The sequence below is a fragment of the Salvelinus alpinus genome, chromosome 30 (genome assembly GCF_045679555.1).
Source record: "Salvelinus alpinus chromosome 30, SLU_Salpinus.1, whole genome shotgun sequence".
Classification (NCBI taxonomy): domain Eukaryota; kingdom Metazoa; phylum Chordata; class Actinopteri; order Salmoniformes; family Salmonidae; genus Salvelinus; species Salvelinus alpinus.
In genome coordinates, this window is record NC_092115.1 from 39816136 (window position 1) to 39836052 (window position 19917).

The 19917-nt window shown below is 40.7% G+C and overlaps 1 protein-coding gene across 1 annotated transcript in view; it reads left to right on the plus strand.

Annotated features, from left to right (window-relative positions):
- Nucleotides 1-3395: 3395 nt before the first annotated feature.
- The window catches only part of LOC139560331 (protein unc-13 homolog A-like), an 83692-nt gene continuing 67170 nt past the window's right edge, over nt 3396-19917 (plus strand). The window contains exon 1 of the mRNA XM_071376995.1: nt 3396-3664. Coding sequence (XP_071233096.1) covers nt 3643-3664 — 22 coding nt within the window. The 5' untranslated portion in view covers nt 3396-3642. The remainder of the gene's footprint in view (nt 3665-19917) is intronic.

Here is a 19917-nt window from a genome sequence, read left to right on the forward strand (position 1 = left end):
TAATACTTTTTATGGAAAAGTTTGATCTTACTGATATATGGAGAGAGAGGTTTCCGGACGACAGATTATTCACTTGGAGTAACAAAACAGGTTCCAGACAATCCAGAATAGATTTTTGGCTTATATCCAAATATATTGATAGTGAGTGTGTTACTACAAATATCTGTACTACTCCCCTCACAGACCATAGAGCCATTTACATTGATATCAAAATATTTACCCCTGATACTAACCTTGGCAGAGCATCCTACTGGAAGCTAAATAGCTCATTATTAAATAATGATATAGTTAAATTTGAGGATAAAGATCTGCTCTCACACTTTTGGGAAAGGGCTTGTGAAGAAAAATCTTATTGCAAGAACTGGGAGCTCTTTAAATCTGAGGTGTCCAAATACCTCATAAAATATGGTAGTAATCTTGCTAAGACCAGAAGAGCTGAGGAGGAAAAGGTGATCGTTAAGATAACTTCCCTTTCTCAGAGGTCCCCAGCCGGCCTCTCGGGGGAGCAGAAGGAGGAACTAATTGAGTTACAAAATAAACTGGATAATATATATAGATTAAAAGCAGAAGGAGCCTTTATTAGATCTAGGAAAAAATGGATTGAGGGAGAACAGAATTCATCTTATTTCTTTAGACTTGAGAAATTTCACTCTAAAAATAACACTATCCAAAAATTTAACATTGGTGTTATTACAGATGACCTAAAATGAATCGCTAAATACTGTAGCAATTTTTACAGAAAATTGTATATCTCTACGTACTGTCGGGAATCCACAGATATGTTTTTTAACTCACTGAATAATGTTCACTCTATCAGTGATATAGAATCTAAACAGTGTGATCAACCCATCAAAGTTGAAGAGATTATAGAGTCTATCAAACATCTAAAGAACAATAAATCACCAGGTGTTGATGGAATTACATCAGAATTTTACACATTATTTTCTGAACAAATAGCTCCCTTCCAATTTGAAGTATTTTTAGAGAGTATTAAAAACAATGTTCTCCCTCCTACAATCAGTCAGGGATTAATAACACTGATACCTAAGCCTAAAAAAGAAGTGCTGCTCATCGATAACTGCCGTCCAATTTGTCTTAATGACTATAAGATATTAGCCTTACTACTTGCAAAAATAATTAAAGTCCTGGATGCAATCATTGATGAAACACAGTCTGGCTTCATGAGGAACAGACATATTTCTAACAATGTCAGACTAGTATTAGACATACTTGACCACTCAGACCTAATAACTGAGGATAGCTTCATATTATTTTTAGATTTTTATAAAGCATTTGACACAGTAGAGCATCAGTTTCTCTTCCACTCCCTTGAGAGACTTGGCTTTGTGGATTTTTTCTGTAAGGCTATTAAGACTATGCAAATGGTAACAGCTCTATCAAATTGAAATATGGCACCTCACCTCAATTTTTGGGGCTGTCTCTCGGGTTTCCTACCGCGTCGCCGTGCTGCCTCCATTCGCCGGTATCCCTCCTCACATTGCTCCATAGAATGCCAGGTGGGCTCCGGCACTCTCCCTGGGTCGACCGCCCACCTGTCTATCTCTTCCCAAGTATTAACACAGTCCAGATCACGCTTTCGTGCAGCCTCCTCATAACGCCGCCTCTCCGCTTTCGCTGCCTCCAGCTCAGCTTTGGGGCGGCGATATTCCCCAGCCTGTTTCCATGGTCCCTTTCCGTCCAGTATTTCCTCCCATGTCCAGAAATCCTGACCTCGCTGTCTCTCCTGCTCCTGCCCGTTACCACGCTGCTTGATCCGGTTTTGGTGGGTGATTCTGTAACGATCGTCTTCGGGTGAAAGAGAGGAGGACCAAAATGCAGGGTGATGATAATCCATATTTTAATAGGCTACTTAAACAACGAACAAAAACAACAAACTGACAGAAAGAACCGAAGACGCTACAGTCCTGAACTAGTGAACAGATGAACACACGAACATGAACAATCACCCACAAAACACACTACAAAAACAGGCTACCTAAATATGGTTCCCAATCAGAGACAATGACTAACACCTGCCTCTGATTGAGAACCATATCAGGCCAAACAAGAAACCCCACATAGAAACAGACAACATAGATAATACCCACCCAGCTCACGTCCTGACCAACTAAATAAAGACTAAACAAAGGAAATAAGGTCAGAAACGTGACACTTTCTGCTTTTCATCAGCAGGTTTTCTTGTCATGGTCCTTAATTTATAAACAAACATTTTCTCCACACAGATATTATATATGGAATAATTGGGATGTATTGTATAAAAATACTTCTTTGTTTTTAGAATATTGGTTCCGAAATAATATCCTATTGGTGAGCCAACTGGTAAATGCAGAGGGTCTTTTACTCAGTTCTAAGGAATTCTTATCACTTTACAAGGTCCGTGTAACACCTAAAGATTTTGCAAGATTTTGCCATTCCCTCAGGTGTTGCTCTGTTATTCAGACCTGACCCTCAGAACCTACCTTCTATTGACCCTGTTGACTCATCAGTAGGAAAGATTTGTTTCTCTTTTGGTCCATTCAACAACAGAGCGATACGAACCTTGTTTCAGCAGGATGTTGTATCTATACCTTATGTCATGCCTTATTGGAATGGATTTATTGATAATATCTGTTGGGAAAAAGTTTGGATGTTGCCACACACATACCTACTTGTTAACAAAATTAAGGAAGTTTCCTTTAAAATTATTCATAAATATTATCCTGCCAACCACTATATGAAGAAGTTTAAGGAAAACATCAACTCAAATTGCTCCTTTTGTAATGACCACCCAGAAACAGTGTTGCATCTTTTTTGGCATTGTATACATGTAAGAAAACTGTGGCAAGACATCAGTAGATTTATAATTGAACACATTTATGAAGATTTTACACTATTGTGGAGAGATGTACTGCTTGGATTCTTTACATACGATAAAAAGAAGCTAAAAATAAACATTTTTATGTAATTAATTTCATTATTCTTTTGGCCAAATTTCATATACACAAATGTAAATTTACTAACAAAAAAACACATTTTCTTACCCTACAAAAATAAATTGAACTGTATTTTAAGACAGTTAAACACTCTACTAACAAAAAAGCTGTTAGAATTGTAAGTGTATGTATGTCCCTTAAGGTCCTTGTGTAATTGTAATGTGATATTGTACCCCCTAGCTCGATTGTCCATTATATATCATATATATATACTTGTGTTCCCTTATGTACTTTCTGTATTGATTTGTTGTTAATTAAAAAAAAGATATAAAAAAGATTAAAAAATATATAAAAAATATTTTTTTAAATAAAAAACTTCGTGGCCCCCTCACTACCTGCTGCCTCGCGTCACATTAACTGACATCACGGAGCTGTCCTCGCGAGAGCAGTGGAGGAGAGCAATGCAGTGAGCGCGAGAGATGCAGCTTAGTGAGGGGAGCACTTCAACAGCAAGACAAATAGCTATATCCCTGAAAAACGGACGGGGTCATGTAATATGTCCTCGAAACGTTGCTGCGATATTTAGCCTATGTTTTGATGCAGTCTACATATGTAGCCTACACCGGGGAGGTAACTGTAGCCAAGCGAAACAGTGAAGAACAGGCGGCCAGTAGAGGACAGCCGGGGACTCTTACAGCTACTTTCAGAGATGTCCCTTCTCTGTGTCAGAGGTAGAAGACATACACATTATGTTTATACTATTAATGTTACATTTCATATTTATTTGATTGTTATATATTGTAGGCTACTCGCAAGGAGCTATAGCCGATTCAGTGTTTGACCAATAAGCAATTACCATGGTAGCCTTTAATGTTGGAGTAGCCTAAAAATTGGAAATGGCATAACGTTACATAGCCAGACTTAGTTATCACCTTACTGTTTTACCTGTGGAAAAATGTATTCACACCTGTACATTTGGGTGACAGTTATTTTAAGAACACGGTCCTTTGCAGAGAACTAGCTATAGGCTCCTTGAGATGATTTCTCTCAGGTGAAATACGTTTTTCTGATGACAGAGGTCCCTGTTTTTTTTAAGGGTGTCTGGCAGCTTTCTATGGAAAGATATGATTTGGCTATGTATGCTTGAGGTGCAATAAAATGATGCCAAAAGTCACAGCTCAGATTGAAGAAGCCTAATAGTATCCCAAAAGCTTAGGCTATATTGTATTAAGTTATAAGTAGGCTATCAATGATTGTCTTATTCACAACGGACTGAGGAGCTGCTGTGCCTGTGTGTAACCTTATCTTGGACATTTAAACATGTAATGATCAAAATATCAAAATGTGTGTTGCGTGCCATGCCAGTTCATGTGTGGGCGGCCGGTGTAGCAAGGAAAGGATAGCCCCTGCCGCTCCGCTGCTGCGTGGAAGCGAGCCTCCCGCGGTCGTGAGGGAATCCTATGGTGGGTGTTCGCGTCAGGTCGTGCCACCCGTGGGCTGAAATGTAACAACATTTCCCTGTCGAACCGCGTGACCTCAGATCATCTCATCTAGCGTTGCATTACATGCATGATATGGTGCACAGCATTCATATGTGCAGAGGTGGGAAAAGTACTCAAATGTTGTACTTGAGTAAAAGTAAAGATGGCTTAATACAACATGACTCAAGTTAAAGTCTCCCAGTAAAATTATACCTGAGTAAAAGTTTTAAAGTATTTGGTTTAAAATATACTTAAGTATCAAAAGTAAATGTAATTGCTAAAATCTACTTAAGTATCAAAAGTAAAAGTATAAATCATATCAAATTCCTTATATTAAGCAAACCAGACACCATTTTCTTGTTTTTGAAATTTACATATTGCCAGGGGCACACTCATTCAGACAGCATTCAACAAACGAAGCATATGTGCTTAGTGAATCCACAAGATCAGAGGCAGTAGGGATGACCAGAGTTGTTTTGTTGATAAGTGCATGAATTGGACTATTGTCCTGTTCTGCTAAGCATTGAAAATGTTACGAGTACTTTTGTGTGTCAAGGAAAATGTATGGAGTAAAAAGTACAATATTGTCTTAAGGAATGTAGTGAAGTAAAAATAAGTTGTCAAAAATATAAATAGTAAAGTACACATACCCCAAAAAACTACTTAAGTAGTACTTTAAAGTATTTTTACTTAAGTACTTTACACCACTGGATACCTTTAATATAAAATTACTCAAGTGAAAGTAACCCAGTAAAATACTACTTGAGTAAAACTATCAGATTTTAAATGTACTTAAGTACAGTGGTGAAAAAAGTACTCAATTGTCATACTAAAAGTGCAAAGTAAATGCTATACATCATCATTCATTTATATTTAGCAAATCAGACTGCACAATTTCCTTTTTTATTAATTTTTTTGACAGCCAGGGCACACCTCAACACATTTACAAAGGAAGCATTTATGTTTAGTGAGTCCACCAGAGCAGGCAGTAGGAATGACCCGGGACGCTCTCTTAATAAGTGTGTGAATTTGTCCTTTTTCCTGTACTGCTAAGCATTCAAGTTGTAACTCAGGAAAAATTGTAAGGAGTAAAAAGTACATAATTTTCTCAAGGAATATAGTGAAGTAAAAGTAATCAAAAATATAAATAGTAAAGTACAGATACCCCAAAAAACTACTTAAGTAGTACTTTAAAGTATTTTTTTTACGAAAGTACTTTACACCACTGCATATGTGTACCGTAGGTCTGCAGCACTGCTGGTTTTCATCATTCCCCTCTACTCAGGGATGATTCAAACCTGGGACACTACCTGGTGACTGAGATGTAAGTCTGGAAAATCAGTGACATAAACCATTAATTAACAACCAGGAAGAAAAAAAGAAACCAGCAGTGCTGTTTCAGACCCTGAAGAAGTGAATTCCTGAAATCCCTGATGTACGTCACCGGCCAGTACAAAGAATTAAGTAAAACCACAAGTCCAAATCCCTATCTCCATCCATGGCTAATTTAGGAACCAGCCCATTTTAACTAGCTAGCTACCAAACATTGGCAGTAGAATGGCCCGTACCGAGGAGCTCAGTGACTTTCAACACTTTCAGCATCATAGGATGCCACCTTTCCAACAAGTCAGTGCGTCAAATTTCTGCCCTGCTAGAGCTGCCCCAGTCAACTGTAATTGCTGTTATTATGAAGTGGAAACGTCTAGGAGTAACAGCCGCGAAGTTGTAGGCCACACAAGCTCATAGAACGGGACCGCCAAGTGCTGAAGCATGTACCACGTAAAAATAGTCTGTCCTCGATTGCAACACTCACTACCGAGTTCCAAACTGCCTCTGGAAGCAACTTCAGCACAAGAACTCATGAAATGGGTTTCCATGGCCGAGCAGATGCACACAAGCTTAAGATCACTATGTGCAATGCTAAGCGTCGGCTGGAGTGGTGTAAAGCTCGCTGCCATTGGACTCTGGAACAGTGGAAACACGTTCTCTGGAGTGATGAATCACGCTTCACCATCTGGCAGTCTGACGGATGAATCTGGGTTTGGCGGATGCCAGGAGAACGCTACGTGCCAACTGTTTGGTGGAGGAGGAAAAATGGTCTGGCACTGTTTTTCATGGTTCAGGCTAGGCCCCTTAGTTCCAGTGAAGGGAAATCTTAACGCTACAGCATACAATGATATTATAGACGATTCTGTGCTTCCAACTTTGTGTCAACAGTTTGGGTAAGGCCCTTTCCTGTTTCAGCATGACAATGCCCCTGTGCACAAAGCGAGGTCCATACAGAAATGGTTTATCGAGATCGTTGTGGAAGAACTTGCCTGTCCTGCACAGACCCCTGATCTCAACCACATTGAACACCTTTGGGAAGAATTGGAATGCCAATTGCGAGCCAGACCTAATCGCCCAACATCTGTGCCCGACCTCACTAATGCTCTTATGGCTGAATGTTAGTCCCCACAGAAATGTTCCAACATCTAGTGAAAAGCCTTCCCAGAAGAGTGGAAGCTGTTATAGCAGCAAAGCACCAACTCCATATTAATGCCCATGATTTTAGAATGGGATGTTTGATGAGCAGGTGCATCTTAGCTACCATTATACACTGTAGCGAACTTTCTAGGACATACCAGTTGTTTAAAATTCAACCGAAAGTGGTGGAAGTTAAATGTCCCTCTTGCATTTCTCACGGGTTAATTATAACAGGCTGCAGGGTTAATTGTAGCACGGTCTTCAATGGGAGCACACTTGTATCCCAACTGTTGCCATCACCTGGTGTAGCTTGTGCTTTATTTACAATAGTTTGACAGCTTGCAGATGATGAAGTTGCAGACATGTTATTATTCTCAGAAATCGGGTCGGGAAGTAGCCTAACGGTTAAGAGCGTTGGGCCAGTAACCAAAATGTTACTGGTTTGAATCCCAGAGCTGGCTAGGTGAAAAAAACAAATCTGTCGATGTGACATTGAGCAAGGCACTTAACCCTAATTACTCATATAAGTTGCTCTGGATAAGAGCGTCTGCTAAATGACTAAAATGTAAATCAGTCATGAGCATGCAGCCAGACTTTCCTGACTCGACAGACTGTATGCAGTGCACCGACAAATTTTTCATCCACATTTTCTACTTGAGAAATACTGCACCAAAACACCTTAGTTAGATGTAGAATTGTGTGACTAAGACCTCCTTGGCAAAACATCTAAAATAATTACAGATGTTTTGATTTATCTTCGATTTAATTCTGACTATTTGAGGAAGTGACTAAGTTGAGGAAATGGCTATTTTGACTCAGGAGAGCCAAACAACAGTACCTGCCAGGGTACGATATGCGAACATAACGCACCTACATCAAACCACACCCCCAAGACAACTCACGTTTGGCTTCAGTCATGGCATTTCTTAATGAGCAATCTTCAAAACGAGGCCAAATCAGGAAGTGCAGTCACCCTTTACTTCGTCATTGGGGTCTGGTGGTGGCTGGGCGCCGTATTTCACATCTGACAGTTGAAGTGGAATGGTTTATCCCGCTGGGATCCTCTCTAAGGTCCTCTGGCAATCCTTTTAACTCCCCAATAAATCAAAGACAGTTATCAAACATAGGCCTGTCCAGATAAGATTGCTGTTGAATCTCTGACTCTACGCGTCCGTCTTCCCCACTCAATGTCTGAGTTAATGCGGGAAAAAGTGTTGTTGCACTAAGAGAGTGGCAAACGACCGGGTGTCGAACCTGTGTCTTCAGATCTACCAGACTCCAAGACTGTGGTAACCTAATGAGCTAATGGAAGTTATAGTAAGGGTTTTTAAGCCTAAGGCAACATTACTCATCACACAAGCGTAGTTCACTGGACCATCGCGGCTACAAGAGCAATATGTAGAATGTCAAGCGTATGTGCTGCATATGAAGTAGATTTCTAAGTAACGTTTTTTTAATGGGATTCAACCAAATCAATCTGTGTAGCCTTTTCAGTCGTTCTGTTTTACAGTCAATACATTTTTATCCTGCCATAAGAATACCATGAATACTGATTATGTTTTGGACGCATGATGCAGATAGATACTGGCATAGGAGAAAGAGTAAGTTACATGAATAATTGCATGAAAGCAAGCTGTATTTCAAGATTTACTTTATGTGTATGCATTTAAAAAAAACTAGTTAACTAGGGTCATTTCCATGTAAAAATACCCATGAGCACCAACATGGAAAGTTCATAGGAGCATATCAAAATGTGTGTCAAACAAAAGCTAAGAGTCTATATTTTGGGATTCACATCCATTATTATGCATTTCTGTGTAGTACAGATCAGGGACCCATAATGCAATTCCGCTAGCGTAATTAGTGTAAGTACATAAAAGCTGGTGATAGTACAGACCAGGGATGTCAGGCCAAATTATGCTGTCGTTCTGGGTTCGATTCTGGGTAGACATAGGTGTCACGCCCTGGCCTTAGTATTCTTTGTTTTCTTTATTATTTTAGTTAGGTCAGGGTGTGACATGGGGAATGTATGTGTTTTTGGATTGTCATGGGGTTTGTATGTTGAATGGGTCAGTGTCTTGTCTAGGGTTTTGTATGTCTATGGCTGCCTAGATTGGTTCTCAATTAGAGGCAGCTGTGGTTCATTGTCTCTGATTGAGAGCCATATTTAAGGCAGCCATAGGCATTGGGTTTTGTGGGTAATTGTCTATGTATAACGTTTGTAGCTTTTGTATTGCACTTACGTTTGTAGCTTCACGGTCGTTTGTTGTTTTGTTTAGTTTTGTTATAAGTGTTCGTTTCGTGTTTCACTCTTCTCTAAATAAAGAGAATGTATTTTTCACACGCTGCGTTTTGGTCCTCTCTCTCACCGCAAGACGATCGTGACAATAGGCATCGTTTTCCGTCTTAAAAAGAGTTGTGTTACTTGGTGTATATTTGGAAAACTTATGGGTAACAGAACAAAACGTTTTGGTAAACCACGGCTATAAACTGTTTTGTTTGAATGCACCCATCCATTGCAACACTTTGAAAATAGTCATTGATTGACTTTATTTGATTCATCAGGATCTATTTTAGTCCTCATTTGGACTAATCTTCCAAGAGTCCTTCAACATTAAAATACAATTTCTAATATGATCACATTTTCACATAACACACTGTTACAAACAGACATAATACACTGACATATTGACCAGATTAAAAACTCTAACAGTCTAAAAAGATGGCTTGATTATTCATCTGCCATAGTCCAGCACAACTTTCCTATGTATTCTATTTAAATTGTTTTAAAGTATTGTTTTGAATTTATATATTGGAAGGTTTCTGGTTTGCTCAGATAAATTATTACGTTTCTTTGTTGCTCTAAATCAAAATGTTATTTTGCTATTACTCTTTTCTGTCTGGATAACACATAGATGGTGGACAGTCTATTCCTAGTATTTACTGAATGTCTCTTACCAACTGAATACCATTGTGAATAGAGTTTGGCTGTTTTAAATGGTGTATATTATGAAATAAAATAAGCGTGTTTTTTTTCAATGATCTTGTTGATTGATGACCAACCAAGAGCATTGAACATGACTACAACAGAAGAACCATATCTCCACCTTAAACAATCCTTGCTGCTTTGCTCTGTGCAATCTGCAGCCTCCTAATTTCAATTGCTGTGTCACAATCGTCAAAGGGAGAGAGAGATGACCAAGGCGCAGCGTGTGCAAAATACATCTTCTTTTATTAGAAGATAGGAAAAACACGAAAACGAACACTATACACAAAACAAACCAAACAACAAACGACCGTGAAGCTAAATGACGTAAGTGCATGGACAAGCAACAAACGTTCAACATAGACAATTACCCACAAACACATGATGCCCATGGCTGCCTTAAATATGGCTCCCAATTAGAGACAATAAACCACAGCTGTCTCTAATTGAGAACCAATCCAGGCAGCCATCGACATACAAACACCTAGACAAGACATTTCCCCATTAAACCTACAAACCCCTAGACAACCCAAAACACATACTTCCCCATGTCACACCCTGACCTAACTAAAATAATAATGAAAACAAAGATAACTAAGGCCAGGGTGTGACATGCTGATGCATTTCCCTAGACCACAGAACAGTAGTTCACCTGACTCCCAATTAATGCTTGGGTTATTTGCTTAAGAATCTTTCCCGGGTTAATATTTAGCTATCCTTCTGATCATGCATGCAGTTTTAATAATTTTTTTTACATAGATGAGTTATTTGAGACGACCATGGTAAGCAGTTGTCTAGCTGCACTCCTAGTAGTTTGGTTTCTGCCACTTCCTGAAGTTGTACTCCCCCCATACTTAATTGTATCCCATGCTGTGTTGGACTTTCCCTGGTGGAACAGACCAACATAACCTTGGTTTACTTGGTGTTTAAAACAAGTTTGTTCCGGAAAACTCACTCCCTGATATTTTCCAAATCTACTTGTGGAGCTTGCTGTACCTGTTGAACCGATATTCTTACTGTATTGATTAGTGTATTGTGTGTGTGTAATGTATGTGTGTGTCATTAGGCATGCATGCATGTATGTATGTGTGTATCTGTGTGTGTAAATGTGCGTGAACGTATATTGTTTGTGAGCGTAGGTTCCTCCCTGAATAATTTACATGGGCATGATTCAGAACTATTATTAAGCATTAGCTCCATGCCTTTCTGCAATTAAATCTATTTCCCATTGATCCTTCTCACGTACTGATATATTGCCTGAGCCGTTTCTAGTCCTGCTGGAACACAATCAGCTGGTGGTCTGTTCTCATCTGCTGCTACATTTAGACTTGTGTGTTTCCAGTGATGAAAAGGCAATTTTATTTGATTCTCCACTTTCAGTCCAATATTGAACGGTTTAATTTGCAGTGCTGCCTGGCAGAGTTACAATGGGTATAGAATTTGGATATTCATTTAGGGTTTGAAAATGAACTGGATCTATTTCAGATGTTCAGCCAACAAAGCGTTGAAGGAGATACAGAATAGTTCTTCACCAACACAACATAGGATTTTCTCTGTTTGTAACTACCGGCAGGCACAGATGCTTCAGCCTCTGTGCAATCTAATAATACAGTAACTTCATTGGTATTCCAGTAAGACTCTCATCACTAGTTCAGCGTGTAATGCCTCTTCTCTCGCTTAGTCAGGGAATTTCACACATCGTCTCCTTTTGTCCGTTGTCATGGAGACTTTGTCCAAGCAGGCCTGTATTGAATATTATCAGCTGTGCAGGTGAGGGTTGTTGAATTTTAAAACTCTCGGTGGGATGCACTGTTATTGAGTGTGTGTTTGTAGGCTACACAGGCCCTGCCATAGAGAGAGAGTGTAGTGTGTGTGTGTGTGTGTGTGTGTGTAGTGAGAGTGTGGGGCATTAACTAAGGCTTCAGTTACATCAGAGCTGTTTAAAAAGTACTGCAGAGGGAGAGAGTGGGCTTTATAGAGACAGAGCCACAAAAGATATTCAACCCGCACTCTCAGAATAGAACAACAGGAATTTATAGTGTACAGTTGAGGATTTCCATGTACAATACATGACCAAAAGTATGTGGACACTTGCTTGTTGAACATCTCATTCCAAAATCATGGGCATTAGTATGGAGTTGGTCCCCTCTTTGCTGCTATAACAGTCTCCACTCTTGGCATTCAGGTCAAAGAGTTCAATCTTGGTTTCATCAGACCAGAGAATCTTGTTTCTCATGCTCTGAGAGTCCTTTAGGTGTCTTTTTGCAAACTCCAAGCAGGCTGCCATGTGCCTTTTACTGAGGAGTGGCTTCCGCCTGGCCACTCTACCATAAAGGCTTGATTGGTGGAGTGCTGCAGAGATGGTTGTCCTTCTGGAAGGTTCTCACAACTCCACAGAGGAACTCTGGAGCTCTTTCAGGGTGACCATCGGGTTCTTGGTCACCTCCCTGACCAAGGCCTTTCTCCCCTGATTGCTCATTTTGTCCGGCCGGCCAGCTATAGGAAGTGTTTTGGTGGTTCCAAACTTCTTCCATTAAAGAATGATGGAGGCCACTTCGGGACCTTCAATGCTGCTGAAATGTTTTGGTGCCGTTCCCCAGATCTGTGCTTCGACACAATCCTGTCTCGGAGCTCTTCCTTGGTTTTTGCTCTGACATGCACCGTCACCTGTGGAACCTTATGTAGACAGGTGTGTGCCTTTCCAAATCATGTCCAATCAATTGAATTTACCACAAGTGGACTACAAGTTGTAGAAACATCTCAAGGATGATCAATGGAAACAGGATGCACCTGAGCTCAATTTCGAGTCTCATAGCAAAGGGTCTGAATACTTATGTAAGTAAGGTATTTCTGTTTAAATTTTTTAGAAATGTGCAAACATTTATAAAAACCTGTTTTCACTTTGTCATTATGGGGTATTGTGTGTAGATTGATGAGGAACATTTTTTATTTAATCCATTTTAGAATAAGGCTGTAACGTAAGTATTAAAAATACATCAAAACACAATCATGTGGAAGTAAACACCCCTGCCAACTAATATCAACACTTATATTTACTTTACCAGAAATTTGCCTTCTGTTAGTTTAAGAAGTATTGCCTGGTGTCTTGTCGTTCTGTTACCAAAAATGTATTTTCAAATTTCGCTCCCTCATGAGGAGGGAGGATAATGGAAGTTCACAGAATTAACAAGTTAAGGTAGACCTACCAATTATTTACTGTTTTTACTGATAACAATTTGGTTTATGATTTATTAAGTGATTTTACCAAGTTGGTAACAGAATGACCCAAAAAATCTGTAACAGAATGACTGCAACAATTGTCTACAATGGGGATTCATAGGAGGTCACTTGCTACTTTCCTCCCTTCCACTGGCATACTGTTATATTCAGCTAATAATTGTTTTCTTTCCCTTTCTGTCACGTGGTGGTCGAAGCAAGAGTGTGAAAACAGTCTGGACAAGCCCTCCCTCTCTCTCCCTCAGACAGCACAGTACAGTAAATACAAGTAGAGAATAGGTCAGTACTGTACTGAACAGTGGAGGCTGCTGAGGGGAGGACGGCTGATAATAATGGCTGGAATGGAGCAAATGGAATGGCGTGAAATGGTATCAAATACACCATGTGTTTGGAGTATTTGATACCATTTCACTTATTTCACTCAAAACCATTACCACAACCTAATTAAGGTGCCACCAACCTCCTGTGGTACTGAAGTATACTCTACGGTACAGAACTCTATTTTACTGTACTAATCTCTACTGTACTGAACACTACTGTACTGTGCTGTACTATATTGTACTGTACTGTCGGGTGTAATGCTGCCGGAGCACGGGGGAGCAGCGCTCCCTCACTTTTTTGAATTTGAGAATACACAGAGCTGGTTAAACTATTTCTGTCAATTACATTTTAATTACCACAAGTTCCATGAAAAACGCTAGAATGACAAACTAAATAAATATGTATAGCAGCCTAGAGGTAGGTTGATAGTGGTTTCTTCCCTGTCTTCTTTCTGGCGGTGGCCCATCGGAGGCTTGACCACTTTGACAAACTCATTCGCTCTTTAGAGGGACTAAAAGAAAGGCCAGGTACAAAAACTCTGGAAGTGCAGTGGCTGGAAGAGGGGTAAAACTCCCTCAGTGAAAATAAAGGCTGCAGCACAGTCCCGAGTACACACACCTGGTACGTCAGGCAAACATCCTGGAGCGAGAGAGTTGGCTAGAGCCTTTCCCTCTGGGATTCGGGGAAGAAGGAATTCACATCCGGTGCCAACGCTTCTCCCTCCCGTGCTCCTCCACCATCAATGGCTTTAGGGACTTTGTTGACAGTAGGGGAGAACAGGTTCCACGTGAGCTGAGACCACTGCTTAACTGTACATGTCTCATTCCCTGCAGCTCGGCGGAGTGTGAGTGGGGGTTTAGCCACATGTACCTTATCACACCAACAAGATATAGGATACAAATTCACCATGTGTCTGCCTTGATGTTCATAAAACTCCACGCACCGGTCTAATTAAAATTAACACTCTGAGCATCTTCTGTCTTCCACGCATAGTCTACAAGCCACTGATGCAGACCTTTGGAACATCTACATTTTAAAAAGTCTAAATCCCTGTAATATAGCCTACACCATCACAATCAATCCATGTTTTATTTTAGACAGGTCTAAAGAAACATGATATGAAGAAAATGTAGTCTAATTCAGAAGAACAGAACAGCATACTCTGAGTTGTCCTTGTTAGGCCCTAATGGCTGTGGGCTACACTAGTTCATTTTATAATTTTGTGGCATTATTTTATATTATGAAGAACACAATTGAACATAGCTTAATTATATAAAGGATATTTTCTCTAAACGATTTCCATAGGAAGTGCGCGCATGCAGCTATTCTGTGTTGAGCGGTTAACAAAGAAATAGAAACTCCTATATGCTTAATTTAGAGTTATTTATGCACCTTTAGTTGTTCTACAAACGTTGGGCTATATGTTTTGTTTTTTAATACATTCTAAGCCTGCATGATACGACTAATGAGGATTTGAAAAAAGTTGCATGAAAGGCATGAGCTCTGGTTTGTGCAGGCTGCGCGCCCTTAAGCAGTCTGTCATTCACAATTTGAAAAGAACTTGATATTTGCAGCACCAGGTCTCGAATTTCCCGGCGGCATCCTCCTTGTGTGGCCGTAATGCCTCCTCAAAAATCCATGCCAAAGTGGCCATTGTGCCCTTGGGCTGAATATAATAATGATTCCCTTATCCCGGCTGCTGTGCTCCGAAACACCTCTCACTCACATGGCTCTCTCAGATATTTCAATTCTTATTAGCCAATGCATGTCACGTTATCGGGTCCTTCTCACAGGCATCTCCGCTAAGAAGTAGGCTCCAAGCGAAGACGGATATCGGGGACGCAACTGCGCGAGTCCCTCTTATCAAATTCTGAGGCGCCTATTGAAGATGTTAGAAGAGCTGTCCACATTTAGCCTACTTTTCATCAGCCAACAAGATGAGTAGGCCTAACGAACAACAAAAGCACTAGCCTGCCATTCTACTATCATCCCTAGTACAAAAGTTGACCTATTGTATTGGTCAACTTGTCCTTCTGTGCAAGAAATACATATTCCAAACCTACTCTGGGACAGTTGTGGGATGCGATCGATACCAAATTAATACAACCACTCGCATACATTTTTTTTTTTTAACAATGAGGCTGATGCAACAGGACAGAATGTTAAGCTTAAAATGTTGATCAACTATTAGGTTATTTCTTGACATTATAAGCGCTGCAATGCGCACACAGCAGTAGGCTATAAGCGCGAATGTTCCAAAATGCAATCAATTATCGGGAAAACACCCGCAAATGCGAAAATGCATGTAATGCTTTATTCTAAAAGGTAAACATTTTTATGGTGAAAATGATCTAACCCAAACTTGAAACTCACGCACCGCCTACGTATACCAGTTAGGAGTTAGGCTCTACACCGGTTATAAAGCGGATTCATGTGCTTCATTTTAAGAAGTTATTTGGCCACTTCAGTTGTGATACAATCCTTATCAAAACATATAAGCCTATGGGCTAGGCTGAGGTGTGGTGTGAGGTGTGTGACTATGATTTCAGTACTTGGTCAATCGATTTGATAGCATGTTTAATCTGTGCAATTAAATTAATTGATAGTTCCTCTGTTTTCTTTTATTCTGTAATAAGGTGTATTGTAACCATGTATTCAAGCTAATCAAATCAATGTTTATTTATGATACAGCGTATTGTAAACTACACAATACAATGAAACTAAAGCTCTCATCACAAACAGTGCAATGATATTAAGCTATATGTATTTGTATTTACATTAGGCTATAGCCTACAAATAGCTTAACCACGTAGTCATAGGCCTATTAGGCAATCTTTCAAATTATTGTTGTTTGTTCCTGAACTGGCTGAATGACAGAGGTATCCTTCAGCACAAGTTGGTTCAATTTCTTTAACTAAAAATAGATAAGTAAAAAGTTTAAGTAACAAGTAATTAAAGAGCAGTAGTAAATAACAATAGAGAGGCTATATACAGGGGATACCAGTACAGAGTCAATGTGCGGGGGCACCGGTTAGTCGCGGTAATATGTACATGTAGGTAGAGTTAGTGACTATGCATAGATAATAAACAGGGAGTAGCAGTAGTGTAAAAGGGGGTGGGGGGGGTGAAGATCGTTTCGGTAGCCATTTGATTAGCTGTTCAGGAGTCTTATGGATTGGGGTAGAAGCTGTTAAGAAGCCTTTTGGACCTAGACATGGCGCTTCGGTACCGCTTGCCGTGCGGTAGCAGAGAGAACAGTCTATGACTAGGGTGGCTGGAGTCTTTGATTTTTATGCCTTCCTCTGACACTGCCTGGTATAGAGGTCCTGGATGGCAGGAAGCTTGGCCCCAGTGATGTACTAGGCTGTACGCACTACCCTCTGTAGTACCTTGTGGTCGGAGGCCGAGCAGTTGCCATACCAGGTAGTGATGCAACCAGTCAGTATGCTCTCAATGGTGCAGCTGTAGAACTTTTTGAGGATCTGAGGACCCATGCTAAATCTTTTCAGTCTCCTGAGGGAGAATAGGCTTTGTCATGCCCTCTTCACGACTGTCTTGGTGTGTTTGGACCATGATAGTTTGTTGGTGATGTGGACACCAAGGAACTTGAAGTTCTCAACCTGCTCCACTACAGCCCCGTCGATGAGAATGGGGGAGTGCTCGGTCCTCCTTTTCCTGTAGTCCACAATCATCTCCTTTGTCTTGATCACGTTGAGGAAGAGGTTGTTGTTCTGGCACTACATGACCAGGTCTTCCTATAGGCTGTCTCATCGTTGTCGGTGATCAGGCCTACCACTGTTGTGTCATCTGCAAACTTAATGATGGTGTTGGAGTCATGCCTGGCCATGCAGTCATGAGTGACCAGGGAGTACAGGAGGGGACTGAGCACGCACCCCCGAGGGGCCCTCCTGTTGAGGATCAGTGTGGTGGATGTGTTGTTACCTACTCTTACCACCTGGGGGCAGCCCGTCAGGAAGTACAGGATCCAGTTGCAGAGGGAGGTGTTTAGTCCCAGGGTCCTTAGCTTAGTGATGAGCTTTGAGGGTACTATGGTGTTGAACGCAGAGCTGTAGTCAATGAATAGCATTCTCACTTAGGTCTTTCTTTTGTCCAGGTGGGAAAGGGCAGTGTGGAGTGCAATAGATATTGCATCATCTGTGGATCTGTTGGGACGGTATGCAAATTGGAGTGGGTCTAGGGTTTCTGGGATAATGGTGTTGATGTGAGCCATGACCATTCTTTCAATAGCACTTCATGGCTACAGACATGAGTGCTATGGGTCAGTAGTCATTTAGGCAGGTTACCTTAGTGTTCTTGGGCACAGGAACTATGGTGGTCTGCTTGAAACATGTAGGTATTACAGACTCAGTCAGAGAGAGGTTGAAAATGCCAGTGAAGACACTTGCCAGTTGGTCAGCGCATGCTCTGAGTACAAGTCCTGGTAATCCGTCTGGCCCCGCGGCCTTGTGAATGTTGACCTGTTAAAAGGTCTTACTCACATCAGCTATGGAGAGCGTGATCACACAGTCATCCAGAACTGCTGATGCTCTCATGCGTGCCTCAGTGTTGCTTACCTCGAAGCGAGCATAGAAGTGATTTAGCTCGTCTGGTAGGCTTGTGTCACTGGGCAGCTCGCGGCTGTGCTTCCCTTTGTAGTCTGTAATAGTTTGCAAGCCCTGCCACATCCGACGAGCATCGTAGCCGGTGTAGTGCGACTCAATCTTGGTCCTGTATTGACGCTTTGCCTGTTTGATGGTTCGTCGGAGGGCATAGCAGGATTTCTTATAAGCTTTCAGGTTAGAGTCCCGCTCCTTAAACGCGGAAGCTCGACCCTTTAGCTCAGTGCGGATTTTGCCTGTAATCCATGGCTTCTGGTTGGGGTGTGTACGTACAGTCACTGTGGGGATGACGTCATCGACACACTTATTGATGAAGCCAGTGACTGATGTGATGTACTCCTCAATGTCATCGGAAGAATCCCAGAACATATTCCAGTCTGTGTAGCAAAACAGTCCTGTAGTTTAGCATCTGCTTCATTTGACCCCCAAAAAATATTGACCGAGTCACCGGTGCTTCCCTGTTTCTTTATTTTTTTTAAACAAACACATTTGGCATTATAGCTTTCATCTAAACAACCCTGGGACCTCATTTATCAAAAGGTACAAAAAAATACTCTAAACCTTGCGTGTGCCAGTTTCGCTCAACGGTTGGTATTTATACATTTTGAAATTGACAGGAAAGTGTGCATGTTTCCACGCAAATCTCAGACCATGCATACACACAACTTGTAGTGGAAAATGTTTAGAAACCACATTTTTGGGGGGGAAATCGAGGTGTTTGATGCACAGGAATTATAATAGTGGTAGGCTAATAAAAACATTAAAACGTAGGCCTAATGACAAAAAGCGGCATTTGCCGTTGATGAGGTCATATAGCAGAATGTCGCCTAATATATTTATTTTACTTTAATTATATAGACCTTAATCATATTGCGGGGCATGTCTCTCCTTTTCTGACATGACTGGTTTATTCCAACTCCACAACAAATATTAGGCTACCATTTATTCATCGCTCATTCAATAGTCAACCATGCTCAAAACGAAATAGACCGGTATAGCCTATGACAGTATGGGTAGGCTACAGTATTGTTGTGCAATATTTGTTCAATAGACAATCATTCTTGCAGAATGAGTCCAGCGTTTGGCACTCGCTATAGGCAACATGCATTTTTTTTTTAAGTCACTGCAAAAGATGAAAACATTCTGCCCACACTCATACAGAAATGTGATCAAATTTGCTTTTCTGCTTTCTTATAGAAATGGCTATGGCCCAGTTGCAACATCTCCAAATCATACAGCAAATGGGGGTATTTTTGTTACCATAAAAGGTTAATAGAAGGGGTTTTCCAGGCAGGGTTGTAGCGCTAGTTCACGAGCGCACAAATATGACATGGCTGTGATTTATCAATGAAAACATGCGTATATGTAGTGTGCGACATTTTGATAAATCCTAATAATGTGGCCCACGCACGCCAGTTTGTATTATGAAACGTATGCACGGTTGATAAATGAGGTCCCTGGAGATTGATGTCGAATATATTTTGATAAAGAAAACTTTATTGAAAGTTAGGCTTGTGACTAAATCTGTTTTGCACAGTGTAGGCAGTGACTGCATGGTAACACAAGACAAGTAAAGCCTATGCACTCAAAAAAAATCTGCATTTCCACCAACCACCTCCTTCTGTATCTACTGCAACACCACACTGATAAAACACAACAGGCCTGTCATACTAGTGTAACCTCCTATGGCGGAGTCCCAAATGTCTCCCTATTCGCTATATAGTGCAGTACATTTTACCAACGCTTTGGTCAAAAGTAGTTCCCTTTTGAAGTGAAATAGGGTGCCATTTAGGACAAAGTGAAATTGGGTGCCATTTAGGATGGAGTCTGTGGGTGCGCTAAAGCCTCTGCCAGGAATTGTCACTGGGGTAGTG